Genomic DNA, 18714 nt, shown 5'->3' on the forward strand with positions numbered 1-18714 from the left:
CAGCATAAAGTCTATTTTGTGGTATATATTTAGTGTTTGAATTCCTTTTAATGCAGATGTTTTAACGGTTCAGGGTAAATGGTGAATAGTGAGAGGGAGAGTGGGCATTCTTGTCTATCTTGTCCCCGGTGCAGTGTGAAGCTACGTGATGTTAGTCCATTGAAGATGACAGTGGCTGTAGGTGATGTATACAGAATTTTGATCCAGTTAATGATTGACTCCCCATTGTCCCCAAAGTCATAGAAGTCATAGCGACTGGAACATTTCCTTTGTCGTGTTTACATAAGATTAATTAAACAGCTGGACACAGCATAACATAATAGAACAGAACACAATAGTCTTCAGACACAGTTCACACTCATTTGTTCATACTTCTCTAACACACTCATTACTACATGATTTATAAGGAAGATTTATATTTAGGTTAATAATGAGATCTGTGTTCAATGAGTGAACAAGGAGGGGAATAGCTGGTGGATGAGATTGAGGAAAACAAAATTCCTGCTAATAGCCAAAAAATAGCTAAAAAGTGTATGTGTGAGCACATGTGTAATGGTGATTTTAAAAAAGGTGTTAATTTTCTAAACATATACATATGGTGTTGTAATGTCCTCAGAGTGTTCAGATGTGTTGATGTATGACAATATCCCCCATTATTTCTTCCAGTGTGTGTGTATGTGTCGTTGTAGCTGTCATACTACAGACATTAGCTGTAATTCTTACTTGTTTGTGTAACACATGCCAGATTTCAAATGAAATATCTACGTCAGGTTATCTTTTCCGCATTGACAGCCAGTCTATCTGTTTTTCACTAGCAAATAACTAGAGGAGATTATCCTCCACCACCTTTTTGAGCCACCCCCACCCTCTTTAATTTACAAACACTAGGATTGTCCATTGATTAAATTATGTAACTCAAATAATTATAATTAATATTAAAATAATCAAGCGTTAGAAATTTTAATTGCCAAAAAAGAAAAATGAATATTTATTTAAAAAAATTCTCATGGAGTTTTGATATCTCATTAATTTATTAATAATATACATTTTTATAAATTTTTATTAACATATTAATAATTTTTGCAAGTATCCTCGTAAGGAGTCTTAAATGACTTAAATTTTAAATGAACTTCCTACCTGAATACTACTTTACCTACCCTTGCACTGTTTATTTCAGTTGTATTTGTCTTCTATTGTATTTGTTTTTGCTATTGCTTGTAATTTGTTTATTTATCCTTAATTTATTAATGATGTTTACTTGTCTTCACAAATTTTTTTATTTCATGAGCTTGGCTAATAGTTTTTAATGTAGTATAAAAATTGGAATCGAGAATTGTGGCATTTCACATTTACAATGATGTAATACAGTATGTTGGTGGCATAACAACCTTATTTATTAAAATACAAAGTAACATGGGTCAAAAAAAAGAAAGATTTGTGACAGGACCAGTGAACATTTGTCAGAGCAAGTGAAAATCTGGAGAAAAAAAATCGCGATAAAAAAAAAAGAAAAAATAAGAACGAAAAGTTATTTACAGCACTACTATTTAGAACTTACATTACTATTGAGGACCCCTTTGAAGTTTGCTAAGGCCCCTTTTCTCCCTTGTTGAGAACCACTAGCCCTACTGGCTACTAGCCAAACCTTGACCATTTGGTTCACACAGCGGCAACTCTTTTGTGAATGTGCATCTTTAAAAACACATTGTCATAACCAGACTTGTAATATTACAAATTTGTTTTTAATAAAATTTCTTCACTTTTTTCTCAAATTATTTTCATTACTGAACCTGGTACTCTGTCTTGTTTTCTTTGACCTAGAGCCAGATGTTGCTTCAAGTGATGCCACAAACATGGAGTGCACCCTTCACAGGGACAACAACCATTTCATCATTAACGGCAAAAAGTGGTGGAGCAGCGGTAAGTGTGTGAATGTCACAGAATGAGATCGAAAGTAGGAGGGGAGAGGAAATATTTTGTTTGTCAGTTGTCAAGAAAATAAATAATATTTTTTAGGGTTTCTCCCCTGTGGAGACTAAACGCGTTAAAAGGAACACTGAACAGCAGGGGTTCAGCCTTAGTATTTTAACCAATTTCTTACACAAAGCTATAAAGAAATATATCACCAGAATGATTCATCCCAAAAAACGACCACACTCGTCCAAATCTTCACGATGACTGGCATGACATTTAAAAACCATTTAAGATGTTTACACAAACCAGCTATGCAGAGTCTGTGAACGATAAACACAGACTTGGGGAACTCAAAGCGATCGCAACGGGCGGCAAAGCAGAAACAGACTCATTAGTCGAAGTTCCCGCCTCGCAGCTTCAGAGAGCTAGATCTGAGCCACGAGGATAAGCCTACCATGATCTCTTCCTGTCTTTGACAAGATTCAGGAAAAGTTACATTTTGAAGAATATATTTTTAGGAAAGCTGACTACAGGCATGCATAATTGCAATTTGTTGATTTGTTGAATGGGACTTGCTCGACAGGAATTGAAAATGAACTTTGTGATGAAAGGCAGTTTTACCGTTTCCTGCAGTGAGATAATATCAATGATCAGGGTTTAAAATTGCATTTCATCCTGTTTACAGTGCCAAAGGTTTTTTTTTTTTTAAATCTGTTTGGGATGTTTAGAGTTGCTTTGGTATTTGTCTCTTAAACATTGTCCCCTGTAGAACATTCCAGATGGTTCTAGCTGTGAGTCTTTGTGGTTTTGGGGCCTCCTGAAGTAAACATGCAATAAGATACAAATTAAGCTTTTCAAATTAATTATTTAAAAATCATACAATGTGATTTTTTGGATTTTTAGATTCCGTCTCTCACAGTTGAAGATATGATAAAAATTACAGACTTCTACATGCTTTGTAAGTGGGCAAACCTGCAAAATCGGCAGTGTATCAAATACTTGTTCTCCCCACTGTAGATATGTAGATACATGTAGATATAGACATAGATATACGTATATGTATATCCAGATACATGTAGATATAGACCTAGATATACGTATATGTATATGCAGATATAGTATATATATATGCGCGTGCCTGCGTTTTGGTAAATGGCTTGCAAATTTTTCTTGTTGACAATTGGTCTAAAAAGATGAACTTGACAAGAAAGTTAAATGTACTAATACAATTTTATGATTTTGTTGCATGTCTTTGCATCAACACTACCATTGCATGTAATAGTTTGCCTGCTTAAGGCCCCCTTTAACATATAACAACATTTTGTTACCTCATAAATCCTGTTGCTCAGAAATATGTCTCATAACAGATGTTGTGGATTGTGAAGTTCACGGGTGGTCGCTTGATAGTTATGGGTGAAATATATTCAGATAGGAATGGTGACAAGTTGTGAGATCTTTTTGTCTGATCTCATTTGTCACCAAAGTTGTTATGCGTCTCTCTGAGGAGTTTTAAAAACCTCTCATCAGCGTATGTGGAAACAGTGATCTTTGTGTCTTTGAGCAATGGAAATTCAAGCTTTACAGTGCTATCTCTTGTCCTGTTAAACTTGCGCAGATGTACAGATTCATCAGTACAAAGGGTAAAGTATGACAAATCCAAATCATTTGGTTACAAGATGAGTCTGTTGTGTGTAAGAGCTTCATATATCCTGCTTTTTTTAAGATGTACAGATGTGTTTTCCACTACTATCATAAACCACCATCAGTTCTGGGGATTGCTAAATATATCTTTATTGTTGACACGTGGAGTAAATATCAAACAGTTAGTCATCTACAGTTTGGTGTAATGACATTCAATGGCCAAACACTTTTCACCTAGGAGCCTTCGGCAAGTATGGGTCATTTTGTTTAACTACTTTTAATGGAAAATACTTGAAATATGTGACAAGATTGGATTAAAAGTATTGTTTTATTCATAAGACCTTTTGTTTTTCATGTCGTTGTCTTGCTGGAAGGGTAGTTGTTGTTTAAGTAAAGGAATTATTTTAGTTTTTCCTGGGCACACTTGCAGTATGCCGATAGAAATTAAATGATTTTAATTAAACAGAATGTATTCACTTACAGGAATGCGTGTGCTTGGATTATGTGGTTTGTTTGTTTTTGAATGCGTTGGATGATTATCAGATATTCATTTTTGGTTTATACATACTGTGTAGTTATGTCATGGTTGAATCTCTCTATTAGTGTTACTTGATCTTAGTGCTGCATTTGATGCTATTGACCACAATATGCTTTTGAATAGACTCAAAAATTATGTTGGCATTAGTGGAATTGCATTGGCATGGTTCAAATCATACTTATCTGACCGTTATCCGTCATAACCGAGGTGTCATATCGATTACAAGTTCAGTATGGAGTACCGCAAGGCTCAGTACTATAAGACCATTGCTTATCAAGACCGATGATATCTTGGGAGATATCATAAGGAAGCATGACATTAGCTTTCACTGTTACGCTGATGATACTCAGCTCTATATTTCTTTGCACTAGGGATGGGCATTTCAAGCAAAAATGATATTCGAAGATCGCTGGGAATTATTCGATTTTTATTCGAAAATCGCAACTCCTCCCCCGCATGCACGCATGTACGCATGTATAGGCTACACACATAAACAGAGAGAGGGAGAGAGACCATTCACACTCTCAATCTGTATGATAAACTGTTTAATTCATTAGGGAATAGGCTATATCAACTCAAGCCATATTATTGTAACATGCTGAAACATATGACTGTAATGTGACATCGCCCCAAGTTACCTGATAAATGCCACAAGTCTACAGCGTGCGCGTGAGACGATGTGTTATTCTTCTGTTATCTCAGGGCGTTTTTACTCTGGCATTTTAGTTCGGAATGGGGCACGGTTAGCATGAAAAATTGCTAATGTGAAAGCTTACCTACAGAGCTTGGTGTGCACTGAGGTGCCGAACCCGAGAACACACAACCGGAGTTCGGTTGCTCTCGGAGCTGAGCCGTGATTCACGTGAATGTGCAAACAACACTCGGGTGCACACTTGTTGTGGAAGAAAGTAACCAGCGCATGCGTTTTAGCCGATTACAATGTCATTAGTTCAATAACATACACGTAAGAGATGATAGTGTTGATGATTTAGCTGAGATACGATCGCGAGAGCGAGCCTGCAGTGTATTCGCGCATAGTGCAATCAGGGCAGCAAATGAATGGCAATTCACTGTCTCCTCAAAAGAGTCTGTTTGCAAGCAGCAAAGCTGCCTTCAAGCGACACACATACGGTAAACCCAAGTGTCGTTTACTCAGCTGCACATAATAGCACCAAATTAATTGAAAAAAGCCCAATATATTGACCCGCGTTCTGTTTTCTATCACGCCCGTGCACGTTTGTGATGACGTAAGATGAACGCAAACGCACCAGGGTTCAAGTTGAGTGTGAAACCAGACCAACACTGCGGAGGCGGAGGGAACAATCAGACTCGGACCGCAGCAAACATGTCCAGTATAAAACACCCTGAGAGCTGACTGGCAGCTTTTAGGAGCGTTATTGGCAGCGCCTCTGGTTACATGAATGCGTCAGCACCACATCAGCACCGACAACATGGGGATTTTTTTTTAACGTTAATCGGACATACTATTCGATATTCTATAATTAAATAACTAATCGAATATTCGAAAATCGCGACCCATCCCTACTTTGCACCCAGACGAAACTTACCAATTCACAAAATTAACTGAATGCATAGCTGATATAAAAAATTGGATGACTAGTTATTTCCTATTAATTCATTCTGAGAAAACAGAGTTTCTAATTATTGGACCAAAAACCTCAGCACGGAATGACATAGAATACTGTCTAACACATGTTTTGTCAAGTCTGTTCTGACATATGCTCTCAATGACAAAAGCGGAACAGTTAGTTCATGCGTTCATGACCTCAGGGTGCTCTACTGGGAGGTTGCCCTGCACGCGTAATAAACAAACTCCAGCTGGTCCAAAATGCTGCAGCTAGAGTTCTTACTAGAACCAGGAAGTATCACCATATTAGCCCAGTTCTGTCAACACTGCATTGGCTCCCTATTAAACATTGCATACATTTTAAAATCTTGCTAATTACTTTCATAGCATTAAATGGTTTAGCTCCACTGTACTTGAGCAAGCTCTTAACGCAGTATAGTCCTTCACATCTATTGCAATGTCAAAATTCTGGCCAGCTGATAATACCTAGGATATCAAAATCAACTGCTGGCGGTAGATCCTTTTCATATTTATCACCTAAACTCTGGAACAGTGTTGTCTGGGAAGCAGACACACTCTGTCAGTTTAAATCTAGACTAAAAACACATATCTTTAACCTTGCATACATATAACACATTATCAATTTCTATAATTCAAATCATGTAAAATGATTGTTAGGCTGCATAAATTAGGTCAGCCGAAACCGGGAACACTTCCCATAACACCTGATGTACTCATTACATCATAAGAAGAAGGGTATCTACGCTAATATTAGTCTCTCTGTTTATCCATGTTTACTGTAGTCTGGGCCATATCCAGATCAGATGAAGGACCTGCGCCTAGACACGACCACAACGCAGCCCTGAATGTCAACAGAGACCATGTCAACTAGACTATCCCCTGTGAAGGCCTCATCGACAAAGCAAAAGTTTTTTTTCACAACCAAAAATGTTTTCCTCTGTACAGATTAAAACGTTATCAAATTAATTCCTGTTCACACGGATCTGAGGAAACAACTAAAAAAATTGACAGACAAGTAATTTGGCAATGTCACTTTGTAAAGAAGACTACGCAACCGCGCACATACACATTCAAACATGCATGCCTATAGACTAAACACATAATATGCATGTACATGCCATCACCGTTTTCACAGATTCACGTTTTTGATGATAACGGTATCGTTTTTAAAACTCTTTTTCAAAAACTTTCACTTCAAAGGTTGCGTTCTCATGCCACCAAAGCACCGTTGTCTCGTGAATGTTCAGAACACATTAAAAGTTTTCTGTTTTCAGTTGAAAATGGTGTCGTGTAAGTGCCCCCAAGTTAATAACTAATGATTTTTACAATTGCTGTACAGCCAAAACAATCGTTGTGCTGTACAGCCAAAACAATCGTTGTGCATTAATTTCATGTTGCATTAATCCATGTTGCATTTAACCTATGAGACTCAACAATTCTGCTGCTTCTGTAGGAAATCTGTTTACAAATTTCATCGAAAAACAAATTTCATCCCTACCTAATTCCATGTATTCCATTGGTCAGTCTTTTGTCATCGCTAGTTGTGCAAAAATAATTTTGTGTCCTCCTCATAGTTCCTTATAGCACTCTTCACGCTTCCTGTCATTGTTTTCTGAATGAACCTTCTGTATGTTTTAGACATTAACTCATCCCTATGAGCAAAAACAGAACCAGCCAGCTGTCGTCTTTACCCTTGGCCTTCTCCTCTTTTCTCTTTCAACCATTCTCATATCCTTTTCTTTTGCTACTTCCGCTACATCCACAAAGCCACAAAAATGCGAAGGCTGAACTCAATGTCCCCCCCCCCCCCCACACACACACACACATACATTTTTTTCCCTTCTTTTCACTTTTCTCTCAAGATAGACAATTTCCTTTGGTAACCCCCTGGCCTATATTGAGTTTTGTGGATATCTGGTGGTCTTGCACTTTTCACAGCTCCTTTACTCCTTCGTGCTTGTGTGCAATGGCTTCCAGACCACCGTTACCGTCACTGGAAAGAACAGGCCCGAGGAGCTGTGCAGCTTCGTATGTTTTCCATGTGCATGCATAAGCCTCTAGCATGACTTAATTGATGAGAGCAGTGTGGTTCTTTTGAGAGTGGTAGTTACTGATTAGTGGAAAGGGAAAATAATTGGAGAAAAGCGATAGGTGCTAATGAAGGATGTCATAGTGCAGAACCGCAGACAAAACTGTATTTACAGTATAAAATAATAGTTTGTATTAATTTATGGCTAAATTATGGCTGTTAAAATGTAATCCAATTAATTACAATTAATACATGAAATGACATGGTGGTAAATAAAACTATTAACAAATCTTAACAACATTAAATGTGCCTGTGTATACACAATAATAAATAAATAAAATAACAAATTATATTTACTCTACATTTATTTTATATTTTATTTAGACTGTATATAATATATATATATATATATATTATATACAAAGAGACTCAAATAACTGTCGTTTTTATCATTCATGCAAATGTTATACATCATTATATTCTGTTAAGTTTAAATTTTTTTGTACAGTCACAATAAAAACAAATTGTTGTGCTTTTTGCAAAATAAGGGAAACAAACATGATTTGCGATCTTCAGCCTCTCTCTCAATAGCCACGTTTACATGCGCACTTTTTTGTCATTCCGATTAAAATCATTCCGATTCAAAGATTCGGTGGACTGTTTACATGAGACGTTATCTAAACCGATCTGGTGTTTACATGTGCTGACTTTCAGTAGGAATCATTTTGTGACATGCGCACACAGTTTGTCTGCCGCCTCAGATTCGTTAGGCTACGTATCGTGGATCGTTCTGTGTTGGTAATTTTTATATTTATTTATTTTTCTGTGGGCGGACATGCAGTAGTTTAACCTAATTTATGTCCTACACAATGGCTATTTCAACAGCTGTGAATGATGAATGCGGAATCAAAAATGAATTCAATTAATTTATTTTGAAAAACACAAAATTAACAATAAAATGCACTCAAATTATTAATAAAAATATAGGATATACGGTGAAACATGAATGAAGCATTCAAGACGTGCTCAGCATCATTACTAGTAGTACTAAACATATATATTTCAGATGATTAAGGAAAGATACCATAATCACAAAGTTATAAATATTAACAAAAGTAATTAAAGTAGACTGGGGGTAATGCTACTTAACCAATTTGAAGCAGTTGTTGAATTTTTTTTTTCTAAATAGCTAACTTAACTATAACAGAGAGCAGCTTGAATGTTCCCCGTTGAAATGGCAGCTCTCAACGGAAACCAGGACTTGTACAGTTTTATAAAAGCTATTTATTATTTGTCGTAAAGTGTAAGAATCACCTCAGAAAAATAAATTATTCTGTCAGGTGCAGTTGAAGCCTAGGACAAACGCTGTCGAGATGGTGTAGCCAGGCTATGTCTGTGTCATTATTCCAACTTCATGTTCATAACATGTTACGAAAAAAAAGTTTAATACCTCAGAAAAATGAACTTTCCTCTCTTGTCAACATTAGCCTGGTGTGAGCGCGGCGCGCGCTCTTCAGTTGAGGAGGCGCGCGCTGTATATCACGTCACAGAAAGACGTGCACTCAAAGTAATCGGATCAGATCGTTTACATGGTGGAATTTTTCGTTTGATCGGTTCATGAAAAGGTTTATCCCACCCCTCTCAAACCGATTACAATTTCATTCGGTTTGGCCATTTTTATTCCGATTGAGGTGTTTATATGGAGTATTTTTATTCGGATTGGACTTTTAAACCGATTACAGTGCTCCATGTAAACGCACCTAATGATGTCTAATCTGATTCTCTTCAGAAAATGACCTGTATCTTAGTGAAACCTTCACACACAAACATGAGACATATGTCTAAAGAAACGTTGAAATGTCAGGTTTTAAATCATGTAAATCAAAACGAAAACAAATATTCTGTGTTTATGTAATCTGTGTGAAAAGTGGGAGATATCAGTCAACTCATTATCCGCTAATGCGGCCACGCCCACGGACCGCGCGCTCATTCAGATTCAAATACAGGCAATCCATGCGTCGACGCCCACACACACATCAACTCATGCAAACACAACTAGTGAAGATATGGTTCAGATACGTCGCTTTGAGAAATAATCCTGGAATAATTCTCCTCACGGAAAGCTGATTCAGAGCTCATTGTGGTAGGCTAAGTTTATTCTGTTAGCATCTGTGAATATGAAACGCAAAAAGACTGTTTAAATATAAATCCTGATGGAACATGGCAAGACTGTTTAGACAAGATTTATTTGGCCTGTTTTCGTTTTGTATAAATTGTATCTTAATTTTAATTATATTTGTTATATTTGATATAAAATAAAATACTGGTATAATAAATATATTCGTATATTTGATACCAATATAGCAGACAATAGCCATAGCGCTGGCTCATGCATTTCACGTGTTTCTGACTGAAGCTCGAAATTATATTTGAGTTTTGTGTGTATTTGATCGTTTACAAATGATTCAGAAAATATTTGCCATTTTAAATGAGTGAGCCAATGTTCAGTGTCACAATATTACTGTTTTTTTTTTTAGCTCTTCTTTCAAAAACATTTCTGATTGAAATCTTGTTTCTTTTTTGGCAGATAATTTAGCTTGCTTTAAGAAAAAACTTTAAGTAAAAAACATTTAGATTTTTTCCCCCAGAAAACTATATATTTTTTACTGTTACTGTACTTATCTAGTAAACCTAAAATCTAGTAGGCCTACCTAAAGCTAATTTATAATGCAGCTCATTATTATGCAGGTCTTTGTTTCTCAGGAGTGATCACATTATTATTCATGGGTCGTTCACGCCTACTCGCATAGTAAAGAAAAAGTGAAAAGTAAAGAAAAAGTGTTTTACAAAATGTAAATGAATATATTGTTTTATGTGAATGAGTAGGCTCAATGATTCTCACATCAGTTTAAAGCCAAAACTCTAAACAAAAACACCCAATAATCAAAGGGCTTGTGAACACATATCTATTGTGTGTTTTGAAGCCTTAATTTTAAAACTATTTTTTTAGTTTGTTCAAAAATTATGCATAAACATTATTCTCTCAAAAATACAAGCATGTACATACATGTTGCTCACATATTATGGTAGCCCAGTTTGTGCTGAATACAGTGTAAATTACACTTTTGCCATTAATATGTTTATAAGCAACGGAAAATGGACAAATGTCAGAGCATTTCAAAACTTCTAAAGGGCCCCAAAACAGATCAGACTCCTAGGGGTTAAAGGTGTCATGAACTGAGAAATCAAATTTTCCTTGATCTTGTCATATAAGAGGTCATTGTACTGTAAAAAACATCCTGTAAATTTCAGAACTTTCTCATTAGTCCAAATACAGCTTTTATTGAAACCAAGCTATGACTTGGTTTCAGATTTTCTTTCAGTATGACATCATAATGCAACAAATGTCTCTGTCTCGATTCTCGTCTCTTTATCTCTCTTTATCTTGTCCCTCTGCACATTGTGGGCGGCGAGAACAATATTGGCCTTTGTGTTCTTACTGTTCTGCTTTGCGGAAGTCAGTATATGTGTGTATATTCTCACACAAAGTGCATCAGTATCAGAACTCTCCAGCTCTTCCTCACTCTCATATTGGCCAAGGGACTAGATTATATCAGTGGACCCGAAATATGTCTACTCTCATGTTCAGATAGCTCCTCATCATAGGCGTTTTCTAACGTTGGTTATCTGAATAGCATTCACTAACTGTCCACACCATGGGGAATTGTCCTGTGTCTTTTTGTACAAGAGTACTCGGATGGTGACTGTATGCCCTCCATGCTCAAAACTTGCCACAGGAGCTGCTAAAACAGTTCTACTCTGCAGTCATTGAATCCACCCCTCTGCACTTCTATACCTGTCTGGTTCAGCTCCGCTACCAAACTAGACCTTAGAAGATTACAGCGGATAGTCCAGACTGTTGAGTGAATCACTGGTACAACCCTTCACACTCTTCAAGAGCTGTACTCACTTAGAGTAAGTAGAAGGGCTGGCAAATTCAGTTGAGGTGCTGCTCAAGGAAGGAAGAACCTGTGAATTGCTCAATTCCAGTCATATTGTCCTCCTTACAAAAGCACTTAGACGATGACCATACACCTTCTACACTTGAAGTATATGTTGCCACTGTGTCAGCATTTCACAGCAAGGTTAACAGTCAGTCGGTTAGTTTCTACCACAAGATGGTTAAACCCTCCTTGCCCATCAGTGATCCCTACTTGGTATTTGGCCTTGGTTTTGAAAGCCCTGACACATACGCCATTCAAGCCACTCCAGTCAGCTTCACTAAAAGTGCTCTAACTCAGCTCTAAATCAGTCTTTATTCCGAGCAAACCAGGCAGACCTAGTTAATGCAGCCTAACAATCAATTAACTGATTTAAATAATATAAATTGATAATGTTCTATGTGTATGCCATAGTAAAGAGATGTGTTTTTAGTCTAGATTTAAACTGACAGAGTGTGTCTGCTTCCCGAACAATGCAAGGAGTACCATTCCAGAGCTTAGGTGCTAAATAGGAAAAGGAAAGGATTTTGATATTCTAGGTATTATCAACTAGCCAGAATTCTGAGACCGCAATAGACGTGATTGAGTATAATGCGTTAAGAGCTTGTTCAAGTACTGGGGAGCTAAGCCATTTAGTACTTTGTAAGTAACAAGCAAGATTTATAAATGTATACAATGTTTAACCCTCTGAAGTCTGAGCTCTTTTGGGGCCCTTTAGAAGTTTTGACAAGTTTAGAAGTTTCCGACATTTGTGCTATTTTCAGTTGCTTATAAACACATTAATGGCGAAAGTGTAATTACACTGTATTCAGCACAAACTGGGCTACCATAATATTTGAGCAACATGTATGTACATGCTTGTATTTGCTTAAAATTTGTTTTAAAATTAAGGCTTCAAAACACACAATAGATATGTGTTCACAAGCCCTTTGAATAATGTGTGTATTTGCCTAGAGTTTTTGCTTCAAAATTATGTGAGAATCATTGAGCCTACTCATTCACATAAAACAATATATTAATATACATTTTGTAAAACAGTTTTTCTTTACTCAAGCCTTATGCGAGTAGGCGTGAACAAACCATGAATAATAATGTAATCACTCCTGAGAAACAAAAGACCTGCATAATAATGAGCTGTATAATAAATGAGCTTCAGGTAGGCCTACTAGATTTTAGGTTTACTAGATAAGTACAGTAACCGTAAACAAAAAATAGTTTCCTGTAAAATGTTTTTTACTTAAAGTTTTTACTTAAAGCAAGCTAAATTATCTGCCAAAAAAAGAAACAAGATTTCAATCCGAAATGTTTTTGAAAGAAGAGCTAAAAAAAACAGTAATATTGTGACACAGAACCCAATTCAATATTCAATAAATACAAATAATTGAATAATTGGTAATGTTGAATGTTATAAGTAAAATATTTTAGATTTAAAACAACCGGCGGTAAATTGAATAATTGGTAATGTTGAATGTTATAAGTAAAATATTTGAGATTTAAAACAACCGGCGGTAAATAAACCGGCGGTTTTTCTTTGTATTTTTCTACCGTTTTTTACCGGAAGTGCGCCCGTGTGCACATACGCCTATATTGCAATCATTCGCGAACATGTCACTTGTGTGTTACAAACGGAAACTGGAGAACTGAGGGAAGAGACGAGATACGCTGAAGGGAACGAAGAGCCGCTTTCCTGCCCAAGCTGAAGTTGCGCGAGCTTACCTCTCCGCGCCTTGCACAAGCGCAGATAGTGAGCGTTTGTTCAGCTCAGCTTCTCACGTGTTGGATCGGATGAGAACGAATACTTTGTGACAAAGCTGAAATACTTCTTTTTGTAGCCTAAAGAAGAACATGCATGCACTTTTGAAATTAAATACTATCAGTTCTGTAGCCTATAGGATGATCATTTTTATTTTACCTTAAAATTACATTGACTTAATTTTATTTAAAAAGCACCTGCTGTAGCATCTTAGTATTTTTCGTTGCACTAAACATTATTTGATTTAACATTTTGGAACAATTATATACTTTGGTTTTATTTCATTTCACTGGTAAAGACTTTTTTTCTTTACACTGAATTTAAAAACAAATGCTGATTTAAGTAACATTTTTGTTTGGATTGCAGAATATGCAGTTGTTGCCTTTTAATTTCACCTTTCAGCCTTTTAATTTCCAATTCAATTTCCCGTTAATTTCAGATTGCGGACTTGTTTTCATTAGCCAAAAGCCAATTTAGCCTGTTAAATACCAAATAAACATCTTGTTCATGTATACTTTCATTATTTTATTGTGTAAAAAAAACAAAAACAAACGGGTATCGGAATCGGCCAGTTTTCTTGAAAAAAATCGGTATCGGAATCGGCCATGTAAAATCATGATCGGTGCATCACTAAAATATACCAATATATTTATTATACCAGTCTGTTATTTTATATAAAATATATTAAAAACATTGATTAAAATTAAGATACAATTTATACAAAACGAAATTCAGTTTAAAGAAAGCAATTAACTTTCTAAAACAAAAAAACACTTTCTACAAAACAAAACTCCAGAATCATTTCTGACAAACTTGTATATTAAATAAAAAAATTACATAGGGTATAATATTTAAACATCAATATGAAGCAAAATTAAAAACATTGATTCAAATTAAGATACAATTTATACAAAACGAAATTCACTGTAAAAAAAAGGCAATTAATACTTAAATATCATTTCCATCTTCAGTTCATTTGAGACACGCGTGCAATGCAGCGCTAAGGCTATTGTCTGTTATATTGACTTCTTATAAAATAAGAAGAAACTGTATTAAAACATTGATTAAAATTAAGAAAGAATTTATACAAAACGAAAACAGGCCAAATAAATCTTGTCTAAACAGTTTTGCGTCATGTTGCATCAGGGTTTATATTTAAACTGTCTTTTTGCATTTAATATTCACAGATGCTAACAGAATAAACTTAGCCTACCTTACAATGAGCCCTGAATCAGCTTTCTATGAGGAGAATTATTCCAGGATTATTCTTCAACGCATCTCAAAATGATGTATCTGAACCATAGTTTCACTTGATCTGTTTGTTCGAGTTGATGTGTGTGTGGGCGTTGACGCATTGATAGCCTTGTATTTGAATCTGAATGAGCGCGCGCTCCGTGGGTGTGGCCGCATTAGCGGATAATGAGTCGTAATGAGTTGACTGAAATCTCTCAATTTTCACACAGATTATATAAACAAAGAATATTTGTTTTTGTTTTGATTTACATGATTTAAAACCTGAAATTTCAATGTTTCTTTAGACATATGTCTCATATTTGTATGATAAGTTTTCACTAAGCTACAGGTCCTTTTCTGAAGAGAATCAGATTAGACATAATTTACAGAGAGGCTGAAGATCGCGAATCATGTTTGTTTCCCTTATTTTGCAGAGAGCACAACAATTTGTTTTTATTGTGACTGTACACAAAAAAAAAAGAAAGGTAACATATTATAATGATGTATAACACTTGCCTGAACGATAAAAAACGACAGTTATTTGAGTCTCTTTGGCACTGATAAGAAAAAAAGCCAGCCGATCGCGCCGGCGCGACCGCCGACTCGAGGGGGTTAATAGGGAGCCAATGCAGTGTTGACAGAACTGGGGTAATATGGTTATACTTCCTGGTTCTAGTAAGAACTCTAGCTCCTGCATTTTGGTCCAGCTGCAGTTTATTTATTAAGCAAGCAGGGCATCTACCCAGTAGAGCATTACAATAATCTAGCCTTGAGGTGAACGCATGAACCGCATGTGCCGTAATTTAGATATATTTTTAAGATGGAAAAATGCATATTTACAGATGCTAGAAACGTGGCTTTCATATTGGTATCAAAGAGCACACCCAGGTTCCTAACTGACGACCTGGACTTGACAGAGCAGCCATTAAGTGTTAGACCGTATTCTAGGTTACTACATGCAGAGGTTTTTGGTCCAATAATTAAAAATTCAGTTTTTTTCAGTATTAGGTTGTAGGAAATTACTAGTCATCCAATTTTTTATATCCACAATGCATTCCGTCAATCTTGTGAATTGGTAAGTTTCGTCAGGGCACGAAGAAATATAGAGCTGAGTGTCGTCAGCATAACAATGAAAACAAATGCCATGCTTCCTAATGATATCTTCCAAGAGTAGCATGTACAGGGGGAAAAGCAACGGTCCTAGCACTGAGCCTGGCGGTACTCCATACTGAACTTGTGATCGATGACATCTCTAATGAAATTATTAAATAATACAATTTAATTTCATCTTAAATACATTCGATCATATACAGTTTAAGAGTAAGAAAAGCTGTGTTATAGCTTCAGCTGCGAGGTTCCTCTGAATAACGCAGATATGCATGTATTTACAGCTGGCTAATGAGAGTTCTGTAATCTGGGTCTTTATAAAAGGTGTTTATTGTGAAAGCTGGTGAGAATGGCACTCTTGGCATTGCTCGATGATCCGGGCGAGTGTGCGTTTGCAAACAGCAGCAAGTTTGACGAGATTGACAAAAGGCTGTAAGGAAAGTGTGTGCGGAAAGCCCTTGTATGGAGATGGTTTGGGCATGTTTTATGCAAATAACTAACCTTGTGCACACGGCTACTCATTTAGAATACTCCAAATTCACTAACATCAGAACGAGGTTAAGAACAAATTAATGTGCGTACGAATGTTTTGTGAATCAGGTGGAGATTTTTCGTGAGAAGTTTTCCTGTGCGTACAAATATGAAAGAATCCACACAATTATTAGTGAATGAAACCCATTGTTTTTGCTTGCCTGCCTTTTGCTGCTAGGATTTACCTTTAAATATTATTAACTCTTTCCCCGGCAATCACAGAATTTTCCTTTATTTGTGAGAAAACGCTTCCCTGCCAAACACAGACTTTTCCGGGTTTCTGTGTTTTCACTGTTATATGCTAGGAGGGCGCTATTATGCATCTTCTGAATGAGTTCAGAATCTCCTGATCAAAACAATGACGAAGAAGACAAAAAAAAACAAGCGATCATATGTAAGCAGATCCATATGTAAAATAACATGGTGTGGGGTTACAAATTTTAGAAAGTATATTGCATTTAGCATTTTAGGTAAAAATTATGATATTAGATGAATTAGTCTGCTACGCAAATCTTCCAGACCTGTTTTACTGATTTCAAAGGCTCTAGTAAGAGTCTCCTTTCCTGCCAGACCTGTTTTTCTCTATTGTGTTTTAAATGAGTCAGATCACTGAGAGTCCACCTTTGGGAGCCCAGACGTTGCCCCTTTTGTCTTTAATGGCTCTGGGATGGCTCTTGGAATTGGAGTTCCTGGCCAGCATTAGCATGCGAATAGCTATGCTGATTCAATAGGACTGGTAGGGATTTGATAGTAGGGTGTGTCCTTTACCTACACAACATATGCATTCATTTGTTTGAATGTCTCCTCTGCTGTATAACCACTCCCCCTGAAATGTAGATAAATTGCATTATCTTGTACTGTTAAATCAGACTGTTTTCGGACGACCTGCAGCACAGAGAGTTTATCATTAAAAGAATCACTTCTGTCTTGATCCGACGTCTCCTGGTCTCTTCTTCAAGAAACAACTGAAGTTCACAACAGTGGTCATCAACATTAAACATCTCATAAATCAAAACTAGCCGAATGTTACTGAATGAAATGTCGACCCAGGACAAGCTATAGGACTGCAAGCATTTGGGGTGTTGATGGACTCAATCTACTCCATTTGTGTTTGATCATTGTTCTGAATCTGATCTGGATGTAGTCTTTGACAAAAGCGTGTTTTTTTCAGCTTTTTGTTCAAAATGTAGATTTTTTTTAATTAAACTTAACCATATTTAAGTGTGGATAAAAAGGAATGCATGAAGCTAGAATATATATATATTTTATTAAAGCAAAGGGTCTGCTTTCTTTTGATATATTGCATGCTCCGATATTCATACAACAAAATATTCTATGGGCCATAATATTTTGGGGGAAATTATCAACCTTGGCAGTGGCTGGCAACTTTAACTTTAAGAGTTAAAGACTGTTTGAACCTGATTCTTCTTCCTACAACGACAGTGACAGCCCTCTGCTCGCTCTGTGCATTTATCTCAAGCACACTAGACAGTTGAGACTCTGAGCAGCTCTTTGTTTGTAATTCGATCAAGTGTTTACATGTTTTCTCGATCAGATTACAAAAGTAAACCACCCCTTACAATCCGAATTACATTTTAATCAGATCTGGCCAATTCATTCAGAATGACGTGGTTACAAGTGACTTTTTTATTCTGATTGTGCTACTAGTCTGATTACAATCAGATTATTAGGGTCCATGTAAATGCAGCTACTGTCACTGTAGCGGCTGGATGCACTGCTTGAACAGTGTTATTTTACATTAGCCAAGTTGTTTTAAGCACAGAGATCCCCCACTTCTATTTCTTGTATTGCTTACATGCTTACAGTGTACAGTGTACTAGTACAAAGTGGATACTAAATTTGTACAAATGTGACAATACCAGACTTTTGATTAGATACCCGCTGATATGCAGCTGCATTCCAACTGTCCCATGCATATTCGTGTTGTGAAGGGGGTGGCCCTTCTCCTGGGTGCAGTGTTTCAACCAGGTCAGCTACTGCGTTTGCTATAAGGCGGTGCCGGTGCTGCCGCCGCTTGGCCAGCTCATTCGTTACTTATGCTCAGGGTTTTTAGTTTATACAGTTGTTTATTATATGCATGTATATATCCAATATGCATTGGAATGTAGCCACACATCAGAGTGTATCTAATTAAAAGACGGGTATCATCACATTTTTACAATTCACTATCCACTTTGTACCAAAGTACTGGTATTTTTGACAACAATTCTACTGAGACAAAGGGATAAGAACAGTTACGCTTTTCTCGCAAGGCTCACACATCTTCCAAAATAAATAACTAGAAATGACTTGCCCTCTTGCAGATTTCTTTCCCTCTCTCTCTGCTACAAGACCAAA

At 36.5% G+C, this 18714-nt stretch overlaps 1 protein-coding gene across 3 annotated transcripts in view; it reads left to right on the top strand.

Moving 5' to 3' along the window:
- Positions 1-18714, top strand: part of acad11 (acyl-CoA dehydrogenase family, member 11) — a 128261-nt gene that overhangs the window by 61892 nt on the left and 47655 nt on the right. For all 3 annotated transcript variants that reach the window (XM_079806171.1, XM_079806172.1, XM_079806173.1), the window contains one exon: positions 1822-1920. In XM_079806171.1, the coding sequence (XP_079662297.1) occupies positions 1822-1920 (99 nt within the window). The remainder of the gene's footprint in view (positions 1-1821; positions 1921-18714) is intronic.

This window comes from Gobio gobio (genome assembly GCF_949357685.1).
Source record: "Gobio gobio genome assembly, chromosome: 23".
NCBI lineage: Eukaryota > Metazoa > Chordata > Actinopteri > Cypriniformes > Gobionidae > Gobio > Gobio gobio.